Source organism: Pezoporus flaviventris, unplaced genomic scaffold (genome assembly GCF_033815535.1).
Source record: "Pezoporus flaviventris isolate CSIRO_AGI_PZ_B2104156 unplaced genomic scaffold, CSIRO_AGI_Pfla_v1 ptg000116l, whole genome shotgun sequence".
Classification (NCBI taxonomy): domain Eukaryota; kingdom Metazoa; phylum Chordata; class Aves; order Psittaciformes; family Psittacidae; genus Pezoporus; species Pezoporus flaviventris.
The window spans coordinates 522403-541724 of NW_026892664.1; the positions used below are offsets into that span (position 1 = coordinate 522403).

The window sequence follows — 19322 nt, forward strand, 5'->3', positions numbered from 1 at the left end:
GCAGCCCCAGCCTGTGCCATTGCAGGGGAGTTCCCTGCAGGGACCCCTGTGTCCCCTGCTCCCCTGCCCAGGACACCCTGAGAGCTCTGCACCCCCCCCCCCCATGCCTTCCCATCTCCCCACACCAGCACAACAGCCCTGGGTCTTGGGCTCCCCAAGAGCTCTTCCTGCTGCAGGCACAGAGCAGCCATCCCAGAGCTGGAGCAGCCAGAAAGCTGCTTTCATTCCCCTTCCTTCCTGACATGTGAGGACATATCACAGAGAAGAAGTTGCTGCAGGATGGTTTATTTCCCTTAAATACAATGAGAGACCCCCACTGACACAAAGCCTGTGTGTCAGACAACAAGAGTGGCTACTTAAGCAGGAGGAGATGAAAACTGACATTTACGTGAAGACATCACCACAAATTGAAGCAGGAAAGACATGGCCTCTCATATCCTACAATGGAAGCCCTTTGCAGGGTAAAGGAAGCAGTATATGGTTGCTGAAACCCATCCATTCACCAGCTTCCTCACAGCATCCTTCAGCTCCCGGTTCCTCAGGCTGTAGATGAGGGGGTTCACTGCTGGAGGCACCACCGAGTACAGCACTGACACCACCAGGTCCAGGGATGGGGAGGAGATGGAGGGGGGCTTCAAGTAGGCAAAGACAGCAGTGTTGACAAAGAGGGAAAGCACGGCCAGGTGAGGGAGGCACGTGGAAAAGGCTTTGTGGCGTCCCTGCTCAGAGGGCATCCTCAGCACAGCCCTGAAGATCTGCACATAGGACCCCACAATGAAAACAAAACAGCCAACAGCAATCAGAACAGCAACCCCAAGAAACCCAACTTCCCTGAGGTAGGAGCATGAGCAGGAGAGCTTGAGGATCTGGGGGATTTCACAGAAGAACTGCTCCACAGCATTGCCTCGGCAGAGGGGCAGTGAAAATGTATTGGCCGTGTGCAGCAGAGCACTGAGAAACCCAGTGCCCCAGGCAGCTGCTGCCATGTGGACACAAGCTCTGCTGCCCAGGAGGGTCCCATAGTGCAGGGGCTTGCAGATGGCCACGTAGCGGTCGTAGGACATGACAGTGAGGAGAAAATACTCTGCTGAGATGAAAAAGACAACGAAAAAGAGCTGTGCAGCACAACCTGTGTAGGAGATGGACCTGGTGTTCCAGAGGGAATTGGCCATGGATTTGGGGACAGTGGTGGAGATGCAGCCCAGGTCCAGCAGGGAGAGGTTGAGGAGGAAGAAGTACATGGGGGTGTGGAGGCGCTGGTCGCAGGCTGTGCTGGTGATGATGAGGCCGTTGCCCAGGAGCGCAGCCAGGGAGATGCCCAGGAAGAGCCAGAAGTGGCAGAGCTGCAGCTCCCGCGTGTGTGCGAATGGCAGGAGGAGGAACTGGGTGATGGAGCTGCCGTTGGACATCTGCTGCCTCTGGGCATGGGGCACCGTCAGAGGAGAAAAAGGCAGTGACAGGTTAGGACAGGAGGGATGTCAGATACAGAAGTTCAGTTTACACATGACTCTGAGCACATTATAGGAGGACAGGAAAGGCTCAGTGTCATCACCAGTGATGTCATTATACTGCTGGGCTTTCTTCATACATACAATCAGGAGAACATGCATCAGGCAAAAAGTCTCAGTTTTTTGCAGCTTAGTACATAGCCTAGAGAGCTTCAGTGTCCATCACTCCTTTCCCATTTGCCCTCTTCTTACACTTGCACTGCCTGTAAGATGCCTACACACACATTGATCTTAAATGCCCAAGAAATATCTGTCCTGTGCTGAGACCAGGGGAGAACGGTTTCAAAGGACAGTCCACAGAGCTCTCACGCTGAGAAGCAAAGGGCTGTGGGCAGCAGAGCACGGCCAGCAGCCACCTCCAGTGGCAGACCCCAAGTGAGCTGCCTGAACGCACCCTCCCCAGGGCTGGGCTGCACTTTCCCCCCCCCTCCCTGCCCATCCATATCTCTGCTGCCTGGAGCTGTCCCTGCCAGGAGCTGCTGCTCTGTGCCCAGCTCTGCTCCCTCTCAGTGCTCCCAGAGCCCATGCCATGGGCTGTGTGCTCAGCTCTGCCCTGCACACCCCTGCCTGTGCAGGGGCTCAGGAGCAGCTCACACAAGCCCTCACAAGACTCTCAGTGCCTTCCCCAAAGCAGAGAAGTAAATTCCCAGCTCCCACTGCCCAACCTGCCCACCAAGAGGGAAAAACATCAAAGCTCAGCATCCTTCCCTATCAGGTAAATGATGCCTCAGTGTCTTTCAGAAGGGCCCTCTGAAGAAGTGCTCAGAGTGACGGCAGATTGGAGCAGCGTCACCCACCCAGCACTTCCCTTCCCTGCCAGGGGTTTCTCCTTTCCCCTCAGCTCCCCTCGAGCTCCATGGAGAGCTCCCGGGCAGGCCGAGTGCTGACCCTGGCAGGCAGCAGAATCCCTGCCCCTGCACACAGCCTTTGGGCTGCAGGGACCCTGCTGCAAGGGCAGCGCTGGGCACCCCTGTCTGCACACCCACATTCACACCCTGCAGCCAGCCCCGGGACAAGGGACCTGCCTTGTCCTGTCCCTGCATGGTGCAGGGGAAGCCCTGCTCTGCAGCACATCCTCCTCCTTATCTACAGAGAGAAACTGCAGCTGCATTGCCCTGCACCCAGTGCCTTACCACAAACAGGGCTGGGAAGGTTTCTCCTTCAGAAGGTTCCTCCTCCTCCTCCTCAGCATCCTCCACTGCCAAGTGCCTTTAAGCTCCCTGTGTCTCGCAGGTCTCCCCTCGGTCCCAGTTCAGCAGCAGAGGCCCAGCCCAAGGTGGCTCTGAATCTGCCCCACTGGGCTCCTTCCAGGGCTCCCAGGGGCTCCAGGGAAACACCATGGGAAACAGCCTGATGATACAAAGATTTAAGGCTAAAAATCTTCGTTTCTTACAATCAATCAATTAATTTGAAAATGGCCATTTGAGAACATCGAGTCCAACCAAACCTATCCCTGGGAAGTCCACGCACTGAGCATGAGAACATCTCTGGTAGGATACCCTGGTTGGATGGTCAGCAACAGCAACTGGGGCTTTAAAGTTGAATTTTACATCCTACCTTTATTTCACTAATTTATATCCTATTCTGTTTGTTGTTAAACATTCTGCTATACATTAGAGCATAGAAATCAGCTGGACAAGTTATGTTGATGCAGAAACCTGTCCATGTATATAATTGTACTTAAACCCATTTAGGAAATTCTTAACAACTGAGTAAAGCAACCAAACATCGCCCTCAATTTATAACTGGAATTCAGTACAACTCTGTTTGTTGGCACAGCAGCAAGAGGTGAGCACAGCACTCTGAGAAAGATGGACTGACTTTATTTACGGGATGGAATGCATCTCGATCTGTGCACAGCCATCTAGCTCCGTCTCAGTGTGTTGTGTTAGGTTGGATATTTAATTGCAGGTGCGTGTATATTAGCTTCAGTGATCAAGTGCTGTTAGAAATCCTGTGATTGAGTTTACAAATGCAAACTGCTGCTAGTTGGCGTTTGTGATCCTTTAGATGAATACCAGGCCTGAGACTAAGATGGAATCCAGCTGCATGCAGACTGCTCTCGGAGAGGGAACTTAGAAAGCAAAGATATCCAATCTGAACCTCGTGACTCAACAAGACGGTCTCCCTTATTCCTTTCTGTTTGCAGTTTCTATACACGTGATTTCAGTTCAATGCTGTATAAATCACTTGAATCCAGTCCTGGATAAATCCTTCCCGAGTCTGACACAATCTCTTTTTGTAGATGGTGGAGTGGGGCCTCGCCACCAAATCCTGAGGAATCCTGCTTTTAGAAATTCACATTAAAATCACTTTTGCTGGTATGTGTGGAAGTGATTCTTTCAGCAATCCTAAACAGTTTCACAAGAGGCATGGGGGATTTCTCTGGGAAACACTTTCCAGTGTCTCACCACCCTCACAGGAAAGAATTTCTTCAGAGAACATGGTTTCTGTTTCACTGCAGACAAAGGAGGCAGGAGAGAAGGGGTGGGGAGCACGCACCCCAGCCCCGACTCCGCACAGGGCAGCGAGGGGTGCTGCTCTTCACTACAGCACAGCTGGGCTGAACTGAGTCAGTGCTTACACAGAAACCTGTCCTTGTCCCTGATGAAGCTCTACAGCCCACAGGCTTCTCCACAAGTACCAGCCCATCTGTTTTTCTCGTCACGTCTTGCCCAGTGTCACAAGCTGTGGCACAAGGGGAGGCCCTTGTTGCTGTTTCGCCTGGAACACAGGGAAGTAGAAAATGAAATACTTTTTTTAATAATGAACCCATTCTTGTGACCATGGAAAATATGGAACAAGATGCTAGAGCCCTACAGGATTTACCAGGAAGAGCTACAATTAGCTAAAAATTCCCTCCTGTGCTGTTTCCTTTCCCAGCCCATGGATACTTTCCTCAGTAAGTGGCAAGTGCACATGACACAGCAAGAGATCTGTGTCAAGCAAGGCCAGGCAAGGCAAGGCAATGCAAGACAAAGGAAGGCAAAGCAAGGGAAGGCAATGCAAGGCTAGGGAAGGCAAGGCAAGGCAAGGCAAGAAATGGCAAGGTAAGACAAGGCAAGGCAACTCAAGGTAAGACAAGGCAATGCAACTCAAGGTAAGGCAAGGCATGTCCAGGCCAGGCAAGGCAAGGAAAAGCAAGGAAAGGAAAGGCAATGCAAGGCCAGGCAAGGCAATGCTAGGCAAGGCAAGGCATGACCAGGCCAGGCTAGGCCAGGAAAGGCCAGGCAAGGCAAGGCAAGGCAAGGGAAGGACAAGCCAGGCCAGGCCAGGCCTTGCCAGGCAAGGCAAGGCAAGGGAAGGACAAGCCAGGCCAGGCCAGGCCTTGCCAGGCAAGGCAAGGCATGGCAAGGGAAGGGAAGGAAAGGCATGGCAAGACATGGCAAGGCAAGGGAAGACACGGCAAGACAAGGCAAGGCAAAGGAAGGAATGGCATGGCGAGGCAAGGCGATGCGAGGCAATGGAGGGCAACGGCAAGGCAAAACATGGCAAGGGAAGGAAAGTTTTGGCGAGGCGAGGTGAGGTGAGGCGAGGCAAGGCAGGGCAACAGAAATAAAGACATAGTGAGGCGAGGAGAGGCAAGGTAAGGGAAGGGAAGGAAAGGAAAGGCAAGGAAAGGGAAGGCAAGGCATGGTGATGCGAGTGGAGGGAAGGCAAGGAAAGAAGAGGTGAGGCAAGGCGAGGCAAGGCAATGCAAAGCAAGGCAAGGTAAGGCAAGGCAAGGCCATTAAAGTCCAGGAAAGGTGAGGAGAGGTAAGGTGAGGCAAGGCAAGGGAAGGAAAGGAAAGGCAAGGCAAGGCATGGCAATGGAAGGCAAGTCAAGGGAAGGGAAGGGAAGGCAAGGCAAGGCAAGGCAAGGAAAGGCAAGGTAAGGCGAGGCTAGGCAAGTCAAGACAAGGCAAGGCAGTGCAAGGCAAAGAAGGGAAAGTAATGGTGAGGTGAGGCAAGGCAAGGCAAGGCAAGGCCAGGCAAGGCAAGGAGAGGCAAGGAGAGGCAAGGCAAGGCAAGGAATGGCAATGGAAGGAAAGTAACGGCGAGGCAAGGCAAGGCGAGGCAAGGCAAGGCAGGGCCATTAAAGGCCAGGCAAGGCAAGGAGAGGCGAGTTGAGCTGAGGCAAGGCAAGGCAAATCCTCGCGAGGTGAAACGACGTGAGGAGAGGCGAGGCGATGAGAGGTGAGGCAAGGCAAGGCAAATCAATGCAAGGCAAATCAAGGCAAGGCATGGCAAGGAATGGCAAGGCAAGGAAAGGCAAGGCAAAGCAAGGGAATGCAAGGCAAGGCAAGGGAAGGCAAGGGAAGATAAGGCAAGGCATGGCAAGGGAAAGAAAGACTTGGCAATGTGAGGCGAGGCAAGGCAAGGCAAGGCAATGCAAGGCAAGGGGAGGCAAGGCGAGGCGAGGCAAGGAAAGGCCATTCCAGGCCAGGCAGGGCGAGGCTAGTCGAGGCAAGGTGAGGCGATGTGAGGCGATTCCAGGCAAAGCAAGGCAAGGCAAGGGAAAGCAAGGCAAGGCAAGGCAAGTGAAGGAAAGGCATGGCAACGCAAGGGAAAGCAAGGCAAGGCAAGGGAAGGGAAAGCAAGGCAAGGCAAGGGAAGGGAAAGCAAGGCAAGGCAATGGCAGGAAAGAAATGGCGAGGCGAGGCAACGCAAGGCAAAGTCAGCCAAGGAAAAGCAAGGCAAGGCCATTTAAGGCCAGGCAAGGCGAGGTGAGATGAGGCAAGGCAAGGCAAGGCAAGGCAAGGCGAGGCAAGTCCTGGCAAGGCAAGGCAAGAAAAAGCAAGGGAAGGAAAGGCATGGCTAGGCTAGGAGAGGCAAGGCAATGTGAAGGCAAGGCAAGGCAAGGCATGGCAATGGAAGGAAAGTCCTGGTGAAGCCAGGCAAGGCGAGGTGAGGCAAGGCAAGGGAAGGCAAGGCATGGCATGGCAAGGGAAGGAAAGTCATTGCAAGACATGGCAAGGCGAGGGAAGGCAAGGCAAGGGAAGGCCAGGCAAGGCAAGGGAATCAAAGGCACAGCAAAGCATGGCAAGGCAAGGGAAGGCAAGGCAAGGGAAGGCCAGGCAAGGCAAAACAAGGCAAGGCAAGGCAAGGCAAAGCAAGAGAAGGAATGGCAAGGGAAGGAAAATCATATCAAGGCATGGCAAGACAAGGGAAGGGAAGGCAAGGGAAGTCAATTCAAGGGAAGGCAAGGGAAGGCAAGAAAAGTCAAGGCAAGACAAGGCATGGCAAGGGAAGGAAAGGCATGGTGAGGAGACGCAAGGCAAGGCAAGGCGAGGGAAGACAAGGCAAGGCAAGGCAAGGCATGGCAAGGGAAAGAAAGGCATGGCAAGGCAGGGCAAGGCAGGGCCAGGCAGGGGAATGCAAGGAAAGGCAAGGCAAGGTGAGGCAGGGCAAGGAAAGGCAAGGCCATTCCAGGCCGGGCAAGTCAATGAGAGGCGATGCAAGTTGATGCGAGGCAAGGCAAGGGAAGGCAAGAAAATGCAAGGCAAGGACAGGCAAGGCAAGGCAAGGACAGGCAAGGCAAGGCAAGGACAGGCAAGGCCAGACCAGGCCAGGCAACGCCAGGCCAGGCATGGCAAGGCAAGGCAAGGCCAGGCAAGGTAAGGCAAAGAAAGGGCAGGCAAGGCAAGGCAAAGCAAGGCAAGACAAGGCAAGGCAAGGCAAGGCAATGCAAGGCAAAGCAAGGCAAGGCAAGGCAAAGCAAGGCAAGGCAATGCAAGGCAAAGCAAGGCAAGGCAAGGCAATGCAAGGCAAAGCAAGGCAAGGCAAGGCAAGGCAAGGCAAGGCTATGCAAGGCAGGGCAAGGCAAGGCAATGCAAGGCAGGGCAAGGCAAAGCAATGCAAGGCAGGGCAAGGCAAGGCAAGGCCAGGCAAGGCAAGGCCAGGCCAGCCCAGGAAGGGCAAGGCAAGTCAAGGCAAGCCCTGCAAGGCCAGGACAGGCCACGTCAAGCAGGGGAAAGGCCAGGCTAGGCCAGGACAGTCAAGCAATGGAAGGTACGGAAAGGCAATTCAGTGCAAGACGAGGCAATGCAAGGCAAGGAGAGACAAGGCAAGGCCAGGCAAGGCCAGGCAAGGCCAGGCTAGGCCAGTCCAGGCCAGGCCAGGCAAGGAAATGCAAGGCAAGGCAAGGCAAGGCAAGGCAATGCCAGGCAATTCCAGGCAAGGCAAGGCGATTCCAGGCAATGCAAGGCAAGGACAGGCAAGGCAAGGCAATTCCAGGCAAGGCAAGGCAAGGCAAGGCAAAGCAAGGACAGGCAAGGACAGGCAAGGCAAGACAAGGCCAGGCAACGAAATGCCAGGCAAGGCCAAGCCAGGCAAGGCCAGGCAATGCAAGGCAAGGCAATGGAAGGACGGCACGTCAAGGCAAGGGCAGGCCAGGCCAAGCCAGGCAAGGCTAGGCAAGGCAAGTGTCGTGGTTTAAAACTAGTCAGGCAGCTCGTTCACTCACTCCCCCCCTTCCTGCCCTCCCCCTACTTCCAGAGGGAAGGAGAGGAGAATCGAAAAGAATGCAACTCCCACTGGTTGCGATAAGAACAGTTTACTAACTCAGGAATAACACAAATCACTACTGCTACCACCAATAATAATAATGATAAAGGAAGTAACGAGGGAAGAGAATACAACACCTCAGCACCGACCGACTGATAACTTGCCCCGCAGCCTGACCAAGCACCGACCAATACCTCCTCTAACCTGGAGTCCTAGCCCTTCCAGGTAACTCTCAGTTACATCCTGGGAATGACGTGTGGTGGTATGGAACAACTCTTTGGTCAGTTTGGGTCAGGTGTCCTGTCTCTGCTTCCTCCCAGCTTCCCCTCCTCCCTCGCAGAGCATGAGGCTCACAAATGTCCTTGGTCAGAATAAACATGACTTTGCAAAAACTAAAAACATTGCTGTTATCAGCTCTGTTCCCAGGCCGAAAGTCAAAACACAACGCTGAACCAGCTACTAAGAAGGAGAAATATGACTGCTACTGCTAAACCAGTATCCAGCCGTTATTGCATACCATTCACGTCATGCTCACATCCTACATTTTCAATGTGCCATTGCTCTTACATATATACATTCATGTATACACACAGACAGTGAGAAAGAGATCATTTCTTAGCGCATGGACCAATCCCTATAGAGCTGCTGAGTCCGTTCTGTCCATTATATCAGGTTTCACGTCTTATAACAGTCTTTCAGAACAGGAGAGGCTGTGTGCAGTGTTCACACACATGAATCACCTGGGCAATAGCATCCACTGCTAAGTCCACCCCTCCATCATGAGTCCATCTCTATGTTGCATCTCTGCCCTGATGGCCTGAAGTGCCATGGGCCCACCAGGCTCAAAATAATTCACTGTCCCCTTCAGCAATTTCTGCAGCTTGTTGCTGGTGCCTCCATACAGCTGCCTTCCATCTCTAATGCTTCCAAAGCACTGAAGGGGCCCAGTGGACTAGATACTTGCCCATACTGTCCCACACACCCTGCCACTCATGACTGTACAGCCTTGGGGAAAATCTCTCGGTGCTCCTATTTCGTCGTCTAACCCTAGACAAGAACCAAACCCGACTCTGCTTAACTTTTGAGATCAGACAAAATGGTGGTGGGTAAAACACACTCTGTGTGTGTGCCAACATGCTGATCCCCACCACAATCAGCAGGCAGGTCCCAAGGGTACCCAAAGGCCATTCAAAACCTTCAGACCTCTCAAACGATGCTGCTGTACTTGTCACTGGGACTGGGGTAGCTGCTGTGTTTGCCGGCACTCCCACCACCAGCTTCCCTTTTCCTGAGTCCAGCTCTTCCTCCTCTGCCTTGCTGGGAAATGTTGCGTGGTCTCCCGCATCCTCCTGGGGCTTGGCTGGCAGCTTCCAGGGAATGCTCTCGGCCGTTGTGGGGCTGGGCTCGGTCATGGGTCTCGGCTCCTCCAACGTCTTCTCCTGCTGCTCTGCAGCCACGTCCTTCTGCCCCTCGACAGCCCTGACATCCCCCACCAGCAGCCGCTGCCTGCTGACCTCCAGCCCCACTCCCGTCGCTGCTTGGTCCCCGGGGCCGCTCTCCCGGGCCAGTTCGGCAGCTGCCGGCTAACTGGGCCACTCCCCCTCGGCTCACCGCAGCCTCTCACAGATGGAGGTGAGGACGAGGGCCAGGACGGAGAAGAGCAGTGTACAGGTACAGGTACAAGTCCATGGCCACGTCCGTCCCGCCCTGCTGCTGGAGCCCACCTATATTACAAGTCATTGCCATAAAGCACAGTGAGACAAGAACCTTAGCCCAAACCTCACACTTGATAAACACTGAGACAGCAAATACTGGCTCTAAGTAAGTTACAACTGTCTGAAAATTTGAGATGAAGAGGAACAATTCTGAGAGCCAATAAATCGGCATTGTGATGAGTGACTAGTAACCTGGTCAGATCTGTCGTTATCTCAAATCCTTGTGCTCCACCTTAGGCGCCAGAAAGAACTGTTGTGGTTTAAAACCAGTCAGGCAGCTCGTTCACTCACTCCCCTCTTTCTTTCCCGCCCCCTACTCCCAGAGGGACGGAGAGGAGAATCGAAAAGAATGCAACTCCCACAGGTTGAGGTAAGAACAGTTTAGTAACTAAGGTCTAACACACATCACTACTGCTACCACCAATAATAATAATGACAAAGGAAATAACAAGGGAAGAGAATACAGCATCTCACCACCAGCCAACAGATAACTCACCCTCCCCTCCCAGCCCAACCAAGCACTGGCCCATACCTAGTCCAAACCGGCAGTCCTCTAGCCCTTCCGGGTAACTCCCTGTTATATCCTGGGCATGACGTGATGTGGCTTGGAATACTTCTTTGGCCACTTTGGGTCAGGTGTCCTGGCTCAGATTCCTCCCGGATTCCCCTCCTCCCTCGCAAAGCATGTGGCTCAGAAAATCCTTCGTCAGACTAAAACATTCAAGCAGAAACTAAAAACATCGGTGTTATCAGCTCTGTTCCCAGGCCGAAAGTCAAAACCACCGCACTGCACCAGCTACTAAGAAGGAGAAAAATGACTGCTACTGCTAAACCGAGGACACAGGCAATGATCTTTCTAAGAGTCCCCTAAGACCCCTCTATGGCCCCTCAAGGAGTCCTCTATGACTCCTCTAAGGCTCCTCAACGACACCCCTATGACTCCTCTATGATGCGCCTATGACACCTCGATAATTCCTCTATGACTCCACTATGACTCTAAGACACCTCTATGACTGTAAGACTCTTCTATGTCTAACTTCTCCATGACTCACTCCCCTACAGTTCTTCAAAGACTCCCCTATGACTCCTAGATGACTCTACCATGGCTCATCTATGACTACTCTACGACTCCTCTATGACTCCTCTATGAATCAATGACACTATGACTCCTCTAAGACTCCTCTAAGACTCCAGTATTACTATGACTCCTCTATGTCTCCTCTATGACAACTCTATGACCCCTCTAAGATGCTTCTATGACCCCATTATGACCCCATTATGACACCTACACCTATGACACACTACGACCCCATTATGACACCTCTAAGACCTGTCTATGACTCTACTATAACTCCTCTAGAACCCATCTGTGACTCTTCTATAAATCCTCTGTGACTCCACTAGGACTCATCTATGAATCCTCTAGGACTCCACTATGACTCATCTATGAATCCTCTAAGACTCCACTATGACTCATCTATGACTCCTCTACGACTCTTCCATGTCTCCTCTATGACACCTCTACAAATCCTCTATGATTCCTCTACGACTCCCCTACAAGTCCTCTACAATTCTTCTATGACTTCTCTATGACAGTATGACTCCTCTTTGATACCACTATGATTCCACTATAAACTCCTTTATGACTTCTGTATGAGTCCTTGATGACTCCTCTATGGCTCCTCTATCAATCTCCTCTATGTCTCCTCAATCAATGACTCCACTATGACACCGCTATTAATCCCCTATGACTCCTGCATGACTCCCCTACGACTCCTCTATGACTCCCGTGTGACTCCTCGATGACTCCTGCATGACTCCAGTATGACTGATTTATGATTCCACCATGACTCCTCTATGACACCTCTAAGAATATATGACACTATGTCTCCTATATGACTCCACTATGACTCTTTTATGACTTCTCTATTACTCCTCTACGACTCCACTATGACCCCTCTATGACTCCTCTATGACTCCACTATGACTGATCTATGATTCCACTGTGACTCCTCTATGACACCTCTAAGAATACATGACACTATGTCTCCTATATGACTCCACTATGACTCTGACTTCTCTATTACTCCTCTATGACTTCACTATGACTCCTCTATGACCCCTCTATGACTCCTTTATGACTCCTGTATGACTGGTTTTGACTCTTCTCTGACTCCTCTATGATTCCTGCATGATTCCTCTATGACAAGGGGTAACGGGCTAAAACTTAAACAGGGGAAATTTAGGTTGGATATAAGGAAGAAATTCTTTCCTGTTAGGGTGGTGAGGCACTGGAATAGGTTGCCCAGGGAGGCTGTGAATGCTCCATCCCTGGCAGTGTTCAAGACCAGGTTGGACAAGGCCTTGGGTGATATGGTTTAGTGTAAGGTGTCCCTGCCCAGGGCAAGGGGGTTTTAACTGGATGATCTTCAGGTCCTCTCCAACCCTAATTATTCTATGATTCTATGATTCTATGATACTAAGACTCCTCTATCACTTCTCTATGACTCCTCTATGACTTCTCTATGATCCCTCAAAGGCGGCCAGAAGTGAGGAAGATTGTTGGCAGAAGTAAACGACCCTCAGAGACCACCACCACAATTCTGTACGCATGGGGGGAACTCTCTGGAAAATGATGTAGTCCATATGTAGCCTTATGAATATGTATGTATGCCCAGGTACTATGAAAGGATGGTTTGTGTGGCAATTGAGAGACACACGTTAGGAGGAGCTATCCCCTGTGTCTCCTGGCGCCGCAAGAAAGAATACCTGCTTGTCAGCTTGAAAAATTTGGTGGTGAGTTTCCTCCTGAAGTTTTCTCTGAGATCACCTTGCACACGCAGAGCCGTGCACTGCAGCAGCAGCATCTCTCTGGCCTCCTGCTGCCACTGGCTGGCAGAGGCTAGATGCACCTCAGCCCTGCGGTGTTGTCGACCTGGTCTGCCTTCACCTGGGGGCCCAGCGCCCAACATTCCTGACTCATGGTGGCACTGCTGGCTCTGCGAGTACAGGGGCAGGAGAAGGGCCCTGGCTGATGTTGCTCCTTGTGGTCTCGTGGTGGCTGCGGAGGTGACAGCTCTGGAGCAGGCACCTGCATCTCCTGGCGCCTGGGATGTCCCTGGTGGCTCCTCAACTGTTGGAGCTGGTTCTGCTGACACAAGTGCTTCACCCTCCTCTTTGTCCACCCACCCAGGCTGAAATGGCTTCCCTTGGGTACAGCAGCCTTGAGGGAGACCGTGCCAATCTTCCCCTGTAACTGCACTGCCATTGCCCTGCCTGTTACACCATGAACTTCATTCCTCTCATCTTTCATAGATTTTCCTTTCAAATAACCCTTTCAAATAACTTCTATCAGATGCCCTTTGTAATCTTCCTGCACTCGGAAACCTCCCCAGTTCCCTGGAAGACAATCTGGAAGACTTGACAAAAACTACACAGTGAGACATGGCTCATCAGGGTTTAATGAGCCCCACGGTGTATTTGGGCTGAGTCCGTGAACCTGAGGTGCTGAGAGGAGACTGAGGAAACCTCTCAAGAAGTCCAAGTCAGAAACAAAGCCCCAAGTGCCTTCAGCATTAATAGGCCCCACTGAGGGCTGCTGCTGACAAAGCCTCCCCAGGGACTCGTTAAAGCAAGTAACTGGAGGCTGTGATTACAGGGAGACAAAGGCAAAGTGCAGGTGTCTGATGGTGAGAAAACCCTTGGTTTGTTTGATGATGCAGAAAGGCCAAGCCCTGACCACAGCCCTTGGAGAAGCAGAGCCTGAAATCCTGAGAATGAAAGTTCTCCTCATAGGCCTTGATGAAAGAGGCAACTGCCATAGCCCAGGGCACAGAGGCCTTTTGCTCTTTTGGGCCTTTCAGCCATGCCAGAACCCTGTCATCTCTGCTTCAGGCTGTCCTACACTGGCCCATGCCTGCACTTCTTTCCCTTCAGGCTGTTGACCCCCATCTTGCTTTCCCACCTAGCTCTCACCTGCACTTCTGTACCTTCAGTCCCATCTCTGCACCCATGGCTGTCTGTTCCTTGAAACACAAAGCCATGGGCTGAGCCAGACTCCCTCTGGGTGACCTCTTGCACCACAAGTCCACCTTTTGAGAGACATTTCTCTTTCCTAACTTTGAATCTGAACCTTCCAAGCTGCACTTTGCAGAGGTTTCCTTCTCTTCCTGCTAGCAAGAAAAACTACATCATCTCTGAAGCCACATTTCAAGTAGCTGTAGGCTGCTACTATAGTGTCAATTCAAGAGATGCATTGAACATCCCTCAGCAAGCGGATCTAAAGGGGAGGGCGCATTCAGGCAGCTCTCTTGGCGTCTGGCACTGGAGGTGGCTGCTGGCCATGCTCTGCTGCACGCAGTCCTCTGCTTCTGCCCATGAGAGCTCTGTGACCTGCCCTTTGAAACCGTGCTGCCCTGCTCTCCGCACAGGACAGGTGTTTGTGGGGGTTCTTAAGATCAGTTTGTGTGTGAAGGCATCTTACAGGCAGTGCAAGTTTGAGCACAGGGGAAATGGAAAGGACTGATGGATGCTGCAGCTCCCCTGCCTCTGCACTAAGCTTCAAAGATCTGAGAACTTCTCCCTGTTTCAATACTCTTCTGATTTTCTTTCAAAGAAATAATGTTTTATACCCCCCAAAACAACCTCAGCAATGTTAAGCCAGTAAATAAATAACAGAGACAAAATGATTCTAAGGCCATGCTGAGCTTCAGTTGTGCAGCCCACACGCATCCAAATCATGAGTACGTGTAGAAAACTTTACAGCCAAGTTGGATTTCATCTGACATGCGTTGTGCAAAGCAGAGCTGGACTTCACTGCTTCAGAGCAAAGGTGACTCCCATCCAATCCAGCCTTGAACACTGCCAGGGATGGGGCAGCCACAGCTTCTCTGGGCACCCTGTGCCAGTGTCCCACCACCCTCAAAGGGAACAACTTCCTCCTAAAGTCAAGCTAAATCTCCCTTTTTTTCAGCTTAAAGCCATTCCCCCTTGTCCTGTCATGGCAATAACTTGTAATACGGGGAGGCTCCAGCAGCAGCGCAGGACGGACGTGGCCGTGGACTTGTACCTGTACCTGTACGCTGCTCTTCCCCGTCCTGGCCCTCAAGGGGCTGCGGGGAGCCAAGGGGGAGCGGTCGAGGGAGCCAACAGCTGCCGAACTGGCCCGGGAGAGCGGCCCCAGGGACCAAGCGGTGGGGGGAGCGGGGCTGGAGGCCGGCAGGCAGCGGCTGCTGGTGGGGGATGTCAGGGCTGTCGAGGGGTAGAAGGAGGTGGCTGCAGAGCAGTGGGAGAAGGCGGTGGAGGAGCCGAAACCCGTGACCGAGCCCAGCCCCACGACGGCCGAGAGCATTCCCTGGAAGCTGCCAGCCGAGCCCCAGGAGGATGCAGGAGACCACGCAGCATTTCCCAGCAAGGCAGAGGAGGAAGATCTGGACTCAGGAAAAGGGAAGCTGGTGGTGGGAGTGCCAGCAAGCACAGCAGCTACCCCAGTCCCAGTGACAAGTACAGCAGCATCGTTTGAGAGGTCTGAAGGTTTTGAATGGCCTTTGGGTACCCTTGGGACCTGCCTGCTGATTGTGGTGGGGATCAGCATGCTGGCAGACACACAGACTGTGTTTTATCCACCACCATTTTGTCTGATCTCAAAAGTTAAGCAGAGTCGAGTTTGGGTCTTGTCTATGGTTGATATTGGAGGACCAAGAGATTTTCTCCAAGGCTGTACAGTCATGAGTGGCAGGATGTGTGGGACAGTATGGGCAAGTATCTAGTAAACTGGGCCCGTCCAGTGTTTTGGAAGCATCAGAGATGGAAGGCAGCTGTATGGAGTCCCCAGCAACAAGGTGCAGAAACTGCTGAAGGGGACAGTGAATTATTTTGAGCCTGGTGGGCCCATAGCACTTCAGGCCATCAGGGCAGAGATGTAACATACAGGTGAACTCATGATGAAGGGGTGGACTTAGCAATGGACGCTATTGCCCAGGAGATTCACTTGTGTGAACACTGCACACAGCCTCTCCTGTTCTGAAAGACTGTTAGAAGAGATGAAACCCGGTATCATGGACCGAATGGACTCAGCAGCTCTATAGGGATTGGTCCATGCGCTAAGAAATGATCTCTTTCTCACTGTCCGCGTGTATATATGGATATATATATGTAAGAGCAATGGCATATTGAAAATGTAGGATCTGGGCATGACGTGAATGGTATGCAATCAGGGCTGGATACTGGTTTAGCAGTAGCAGTCATATTTCACCTTAGTAGCTGGTTCAGCATTGTGTTTTGACTTTCGCCCTGGGAGCAGAGCTGATAACACCGATGTTTTTAGTTTTTGCAAAGTCATGTTTATTCTGACCAAGGACATTTGTGAGCCTCATGCTCTGCGAGGGAGGAGGGGAAGCTGGGAGGAATCTGAGACAGGACACCTGACCCAAACTGACCAAAGAGGTATTCCATACCACCACACGTCATTCCCAGGATGTAACTGAGAGTTACCTGGAAGGGCTAGGACTCCAGGTTAGAGGAGGTATCGGTCGGTGCTTGGTCAGGCTGCGGGGCGAGTTATCGGCCGGCTGGTGCTGAGGTGTTGTATTCTCTTCCCTTGTTACTTCCTTTATCATTAGTATTATTGGTGGTAGCAGTAGTGATTTGTGTTATACCTGACCTACTAAACTGTTCTTTTCGCAAACTGTGGGAGTTGCATTCTTTTCGATTCTCCTCTCCGTACCCTCTGGGAGTAGGGGGAGGGCAAGAAGGGGGGAAGTGAGTGATTGAGCTGCCTGACTAGTTTTAAACCACGACACTTGCCTTGCCTAGCCTTGCCTGACTTGGCCTGGCCTGGCCTTGCCTTGACGCGCCTTCCTTCCATTGCCTTGCCTTGTAATGCCTTGCCTTGTATTGCCTTGCCTTGCATTGCCTGGCCTTGCCTGGCCTTGCCTGGCTTGGCCTTGCCTGGCATTTCCTTGCCTGTCTTTGTCTTGCCTTGCCTGTCCTTTCCTTGCCTTGGCTGCCTTGCCTTGTCTTGCCTTGCCTTGCATTGCTGGCATTGCCTTGCCTTGTCTGGCCTTGCCTGGCCTTGCCTTGCCTTGCCTTGCCTGGCCTGGCTTTGCTTTGCCTTGCCTGGCCTGGCCTTCCTTTGCCTTGCCTTGCATTTCTTTGCCTTGCCTGGCCTGGACTGGCCTAGCCTGGCCTTGCCTGCCCTTGACTGGCCTAGCCTGGCCTGGACTGGCTTTGACTCGCCTTGCCTTACTTTGCCTTGCCTTGCATTGCCTGGTCTTGCCTGGCCTGGACTGGCTTAGCCTGGCCTTGCCTGCCCTGGACTGTCTTAGCCTGGCCTTACCTGGCCTTGACTGGCCTTGCCTTGCTTTGCCTTGCCTTGCATTTCCTTGCCTTGCCTGGCGTGGCCTGGCCTTGCCTGGCCTGGACTGGCCTAGCCTGGCCTTACCTGGCCTTGCCTTGCGTTGCCTTGCCTTGCATTGCCTGGTCTTGCCTGGCTTGGACTGACCTAGCCTGGCCTTGCCTGCTGTGGACTGGCCTAGCCTGGCCTTACCTGGCCTTGCATGGCCTTGCCTTGTCTTTCCTTGCCTTGCATTGCCTGGTCTTGCCTTGCATTGACTTATCTTGCCTGGCCTTTCCTGGCATGGCTTGGCCTGGCCTTGCTTTGCCTTGCATTGAATTTCCATACCTTCCATTGCCTTGACTGTCCTGGCCTAGCCTGGCCTTGCCCTGCTTGACGTGGCCTTTCCTAGCCTTGCAGGGCTTTCCTTGCCTTGCTTTGCCTTGTCCTTCCTGGGCTGGCCTGGCCTTGACTTGCCTTGCTTTGTCTTGCCTTGCCTTACCTTGCCTTCCCTTGCCTTCCCAAGCCTGGCCTTGCCTGGCATTGCCTTGCCTTGCCTTGCCTTGCCTTGCTTGGCATTACCTTGCCTTGCCTTGCCTTGCATTGCCCTGCCTTGCCCTGCCTTGCCATGCCTTTCTTTCCCTTGCCATGCCTTGCCTTGCCTTGCCCTGCCTTTCTTTCCCTTGCCATGCCTTGCCTTGCCTTGCCCTGTCTTGCCTCGCCTCACCTTGCCTTGTGTCTCCTTGCCATGCCTTGCCTTGCCTTTTCTTGCCTTCCCTTGAATTGACTTCCGTTGCCTTACTTTCCCTTGTCTTGCCATGCCTTGCTATGATTTTCCTTCCCTTGCCATTCCTTGTCTTGCTTTGCCTTGCCTGGCCTTCACTTGCCTTGTCTTGCCTGGCCTTCCCTTGCCTTGCCTTCCCTTCTCTGCCATGTCTTTAATTCCCTTGGCATGCCATGCCTGGCCTTCCCTTGACTTGCTTTGCCTGGCCTTCCCTTGCCTTGCCTTCCCTCGCCTTGCCATGTCTTACAATGACTTTCCTTCCCTTGCCATGCCATGCCATGCCTTGCCTTCACTTGCCTTGCCTCACCTCGCCTCGCCTCACCTCGCCTCGCCTGGCCTTAAATGGCCTTGCTTTGCTTTTCATTGCTTGACCTTGCCTTGCGTTGCTTCGCCTCGTCTCGCCAGGTCTTTCCTTCCCTTGCCTTGCCTGGCTTTGCCTCATCTCACTTTGCCTTCCCTTGCCTTGCCTTGCTATGCCTTGCCGTGCCGTGCCTTGCCATGCCTTTCCTTCCCTTGCCTTGCCTTGCCTTGCCTCGTCTTGCCTTGCTTTGCCTGGAATCACCTCACATCGCCTCACCTTGCCTCGACTAGCCTCGCCCTGCCTATCCAGGAATGGCCTTTCCCTGCCTCGCCTTGCCTCACCTTGCTTCGCCTCGCCTTGCCTCGCCTTGCCTTGCATTGCCTTGCCTTGCCTCACCTTGTGTTGCCTCGCCTCGCCATGCCTTTCCTTCCCTTGCCATGCCTTGCCTTTCCTTGCCTTGTCTTGCATTGCTTTGCCTCGCCTCGCCTCACATCGCCAGGTCTTTCTTTCCCTTGCCCTGCCTTGCCTTATCTTCCCTTGCCTTCCCTTGCCTTGCCTTGCATTCCCTTGCTTTGTCTTGCCTTTCCTTGCCTTGCCATTCCTTGCAATGCATTGCCTTCCCTGGTCTTGTTTTGCGTTGCCTTTCCTCGCCTCTAATCACCTCGCCTCACCTCTCATCGCCTCGCCTCTCCTCACCTCATATCACCTCGCGAGGGTTTTCCTTCCTTTGCCTTGCCTTGCCTCACCTCGCCATTACTTTCCTTACATTGCCATTGCTTGCCTTGCCTTGCCTCTCCTCGCCTCTCCTCGCCTTGCCTGGACTTCCCTTGCCTTGCCTGGACTTCCCTTGCCTTGCCTCACCTCGCCATTACTTTCCTTTCCTTGCCTTGCCTTGCCTTGCATTGCCTTGCCTTGCCATGCCTTGCCTCGCCTTACCTTGCCTTTTCTTGCCTTGCCTTGCCTTCCATTGCCATGCCTTGCCTTGACTTTTCTTTCCTTCCCTTCCCTTGCCTCACCTTGCCTTACCTCTCCTCGCCTTTCCTGGACTTTAATGGCCTTGCCTTGCCTTACCTTGCCTTGCCTTACATTGCCTTGCCTCACCTCGCCTTGCCTTGCCTTGCCTCCCGTCGCCTCACCATGCCTTTCCTTGCCTCCCCTTGCCTCCCCTCGCCTCACCATGCCTTTCCTTTCCTTG

The 19322-nt window shown here is 52.9% G+C and overlaps 1 protein-coding gene across 1 annotated transcript; it reads right to left on the reverse strand.

Moving 5' to 3' along the window:
- Positions 1-431: 431 nt before the first annotated feature.
- Positions 432-1431, reverse strand: LOC133282238 (olfactory receptor 14C36-like). Its single transcript, XM_061478290.1, has one exon. It carries the CDS (start codon positions 1407-1409, stop codon positions 432-434), a length of 978 nt encoding a protein of 325 aa, XP_061334274.1. The 5' UTR covers positions 1410-1431.
- Positions 1432-19322: the final 17891 nt, after the last annotated feature.

Excerpts from the sequence above, each read along its gene's own strand:
- LOC133282238 (XM_061478290.1), bottom strand. The coding sequence starts at position 1,409 with ATGTCCAACGGCAGCTCCATCACCCAGTTCCTCCTCCTGCCATTCGCA.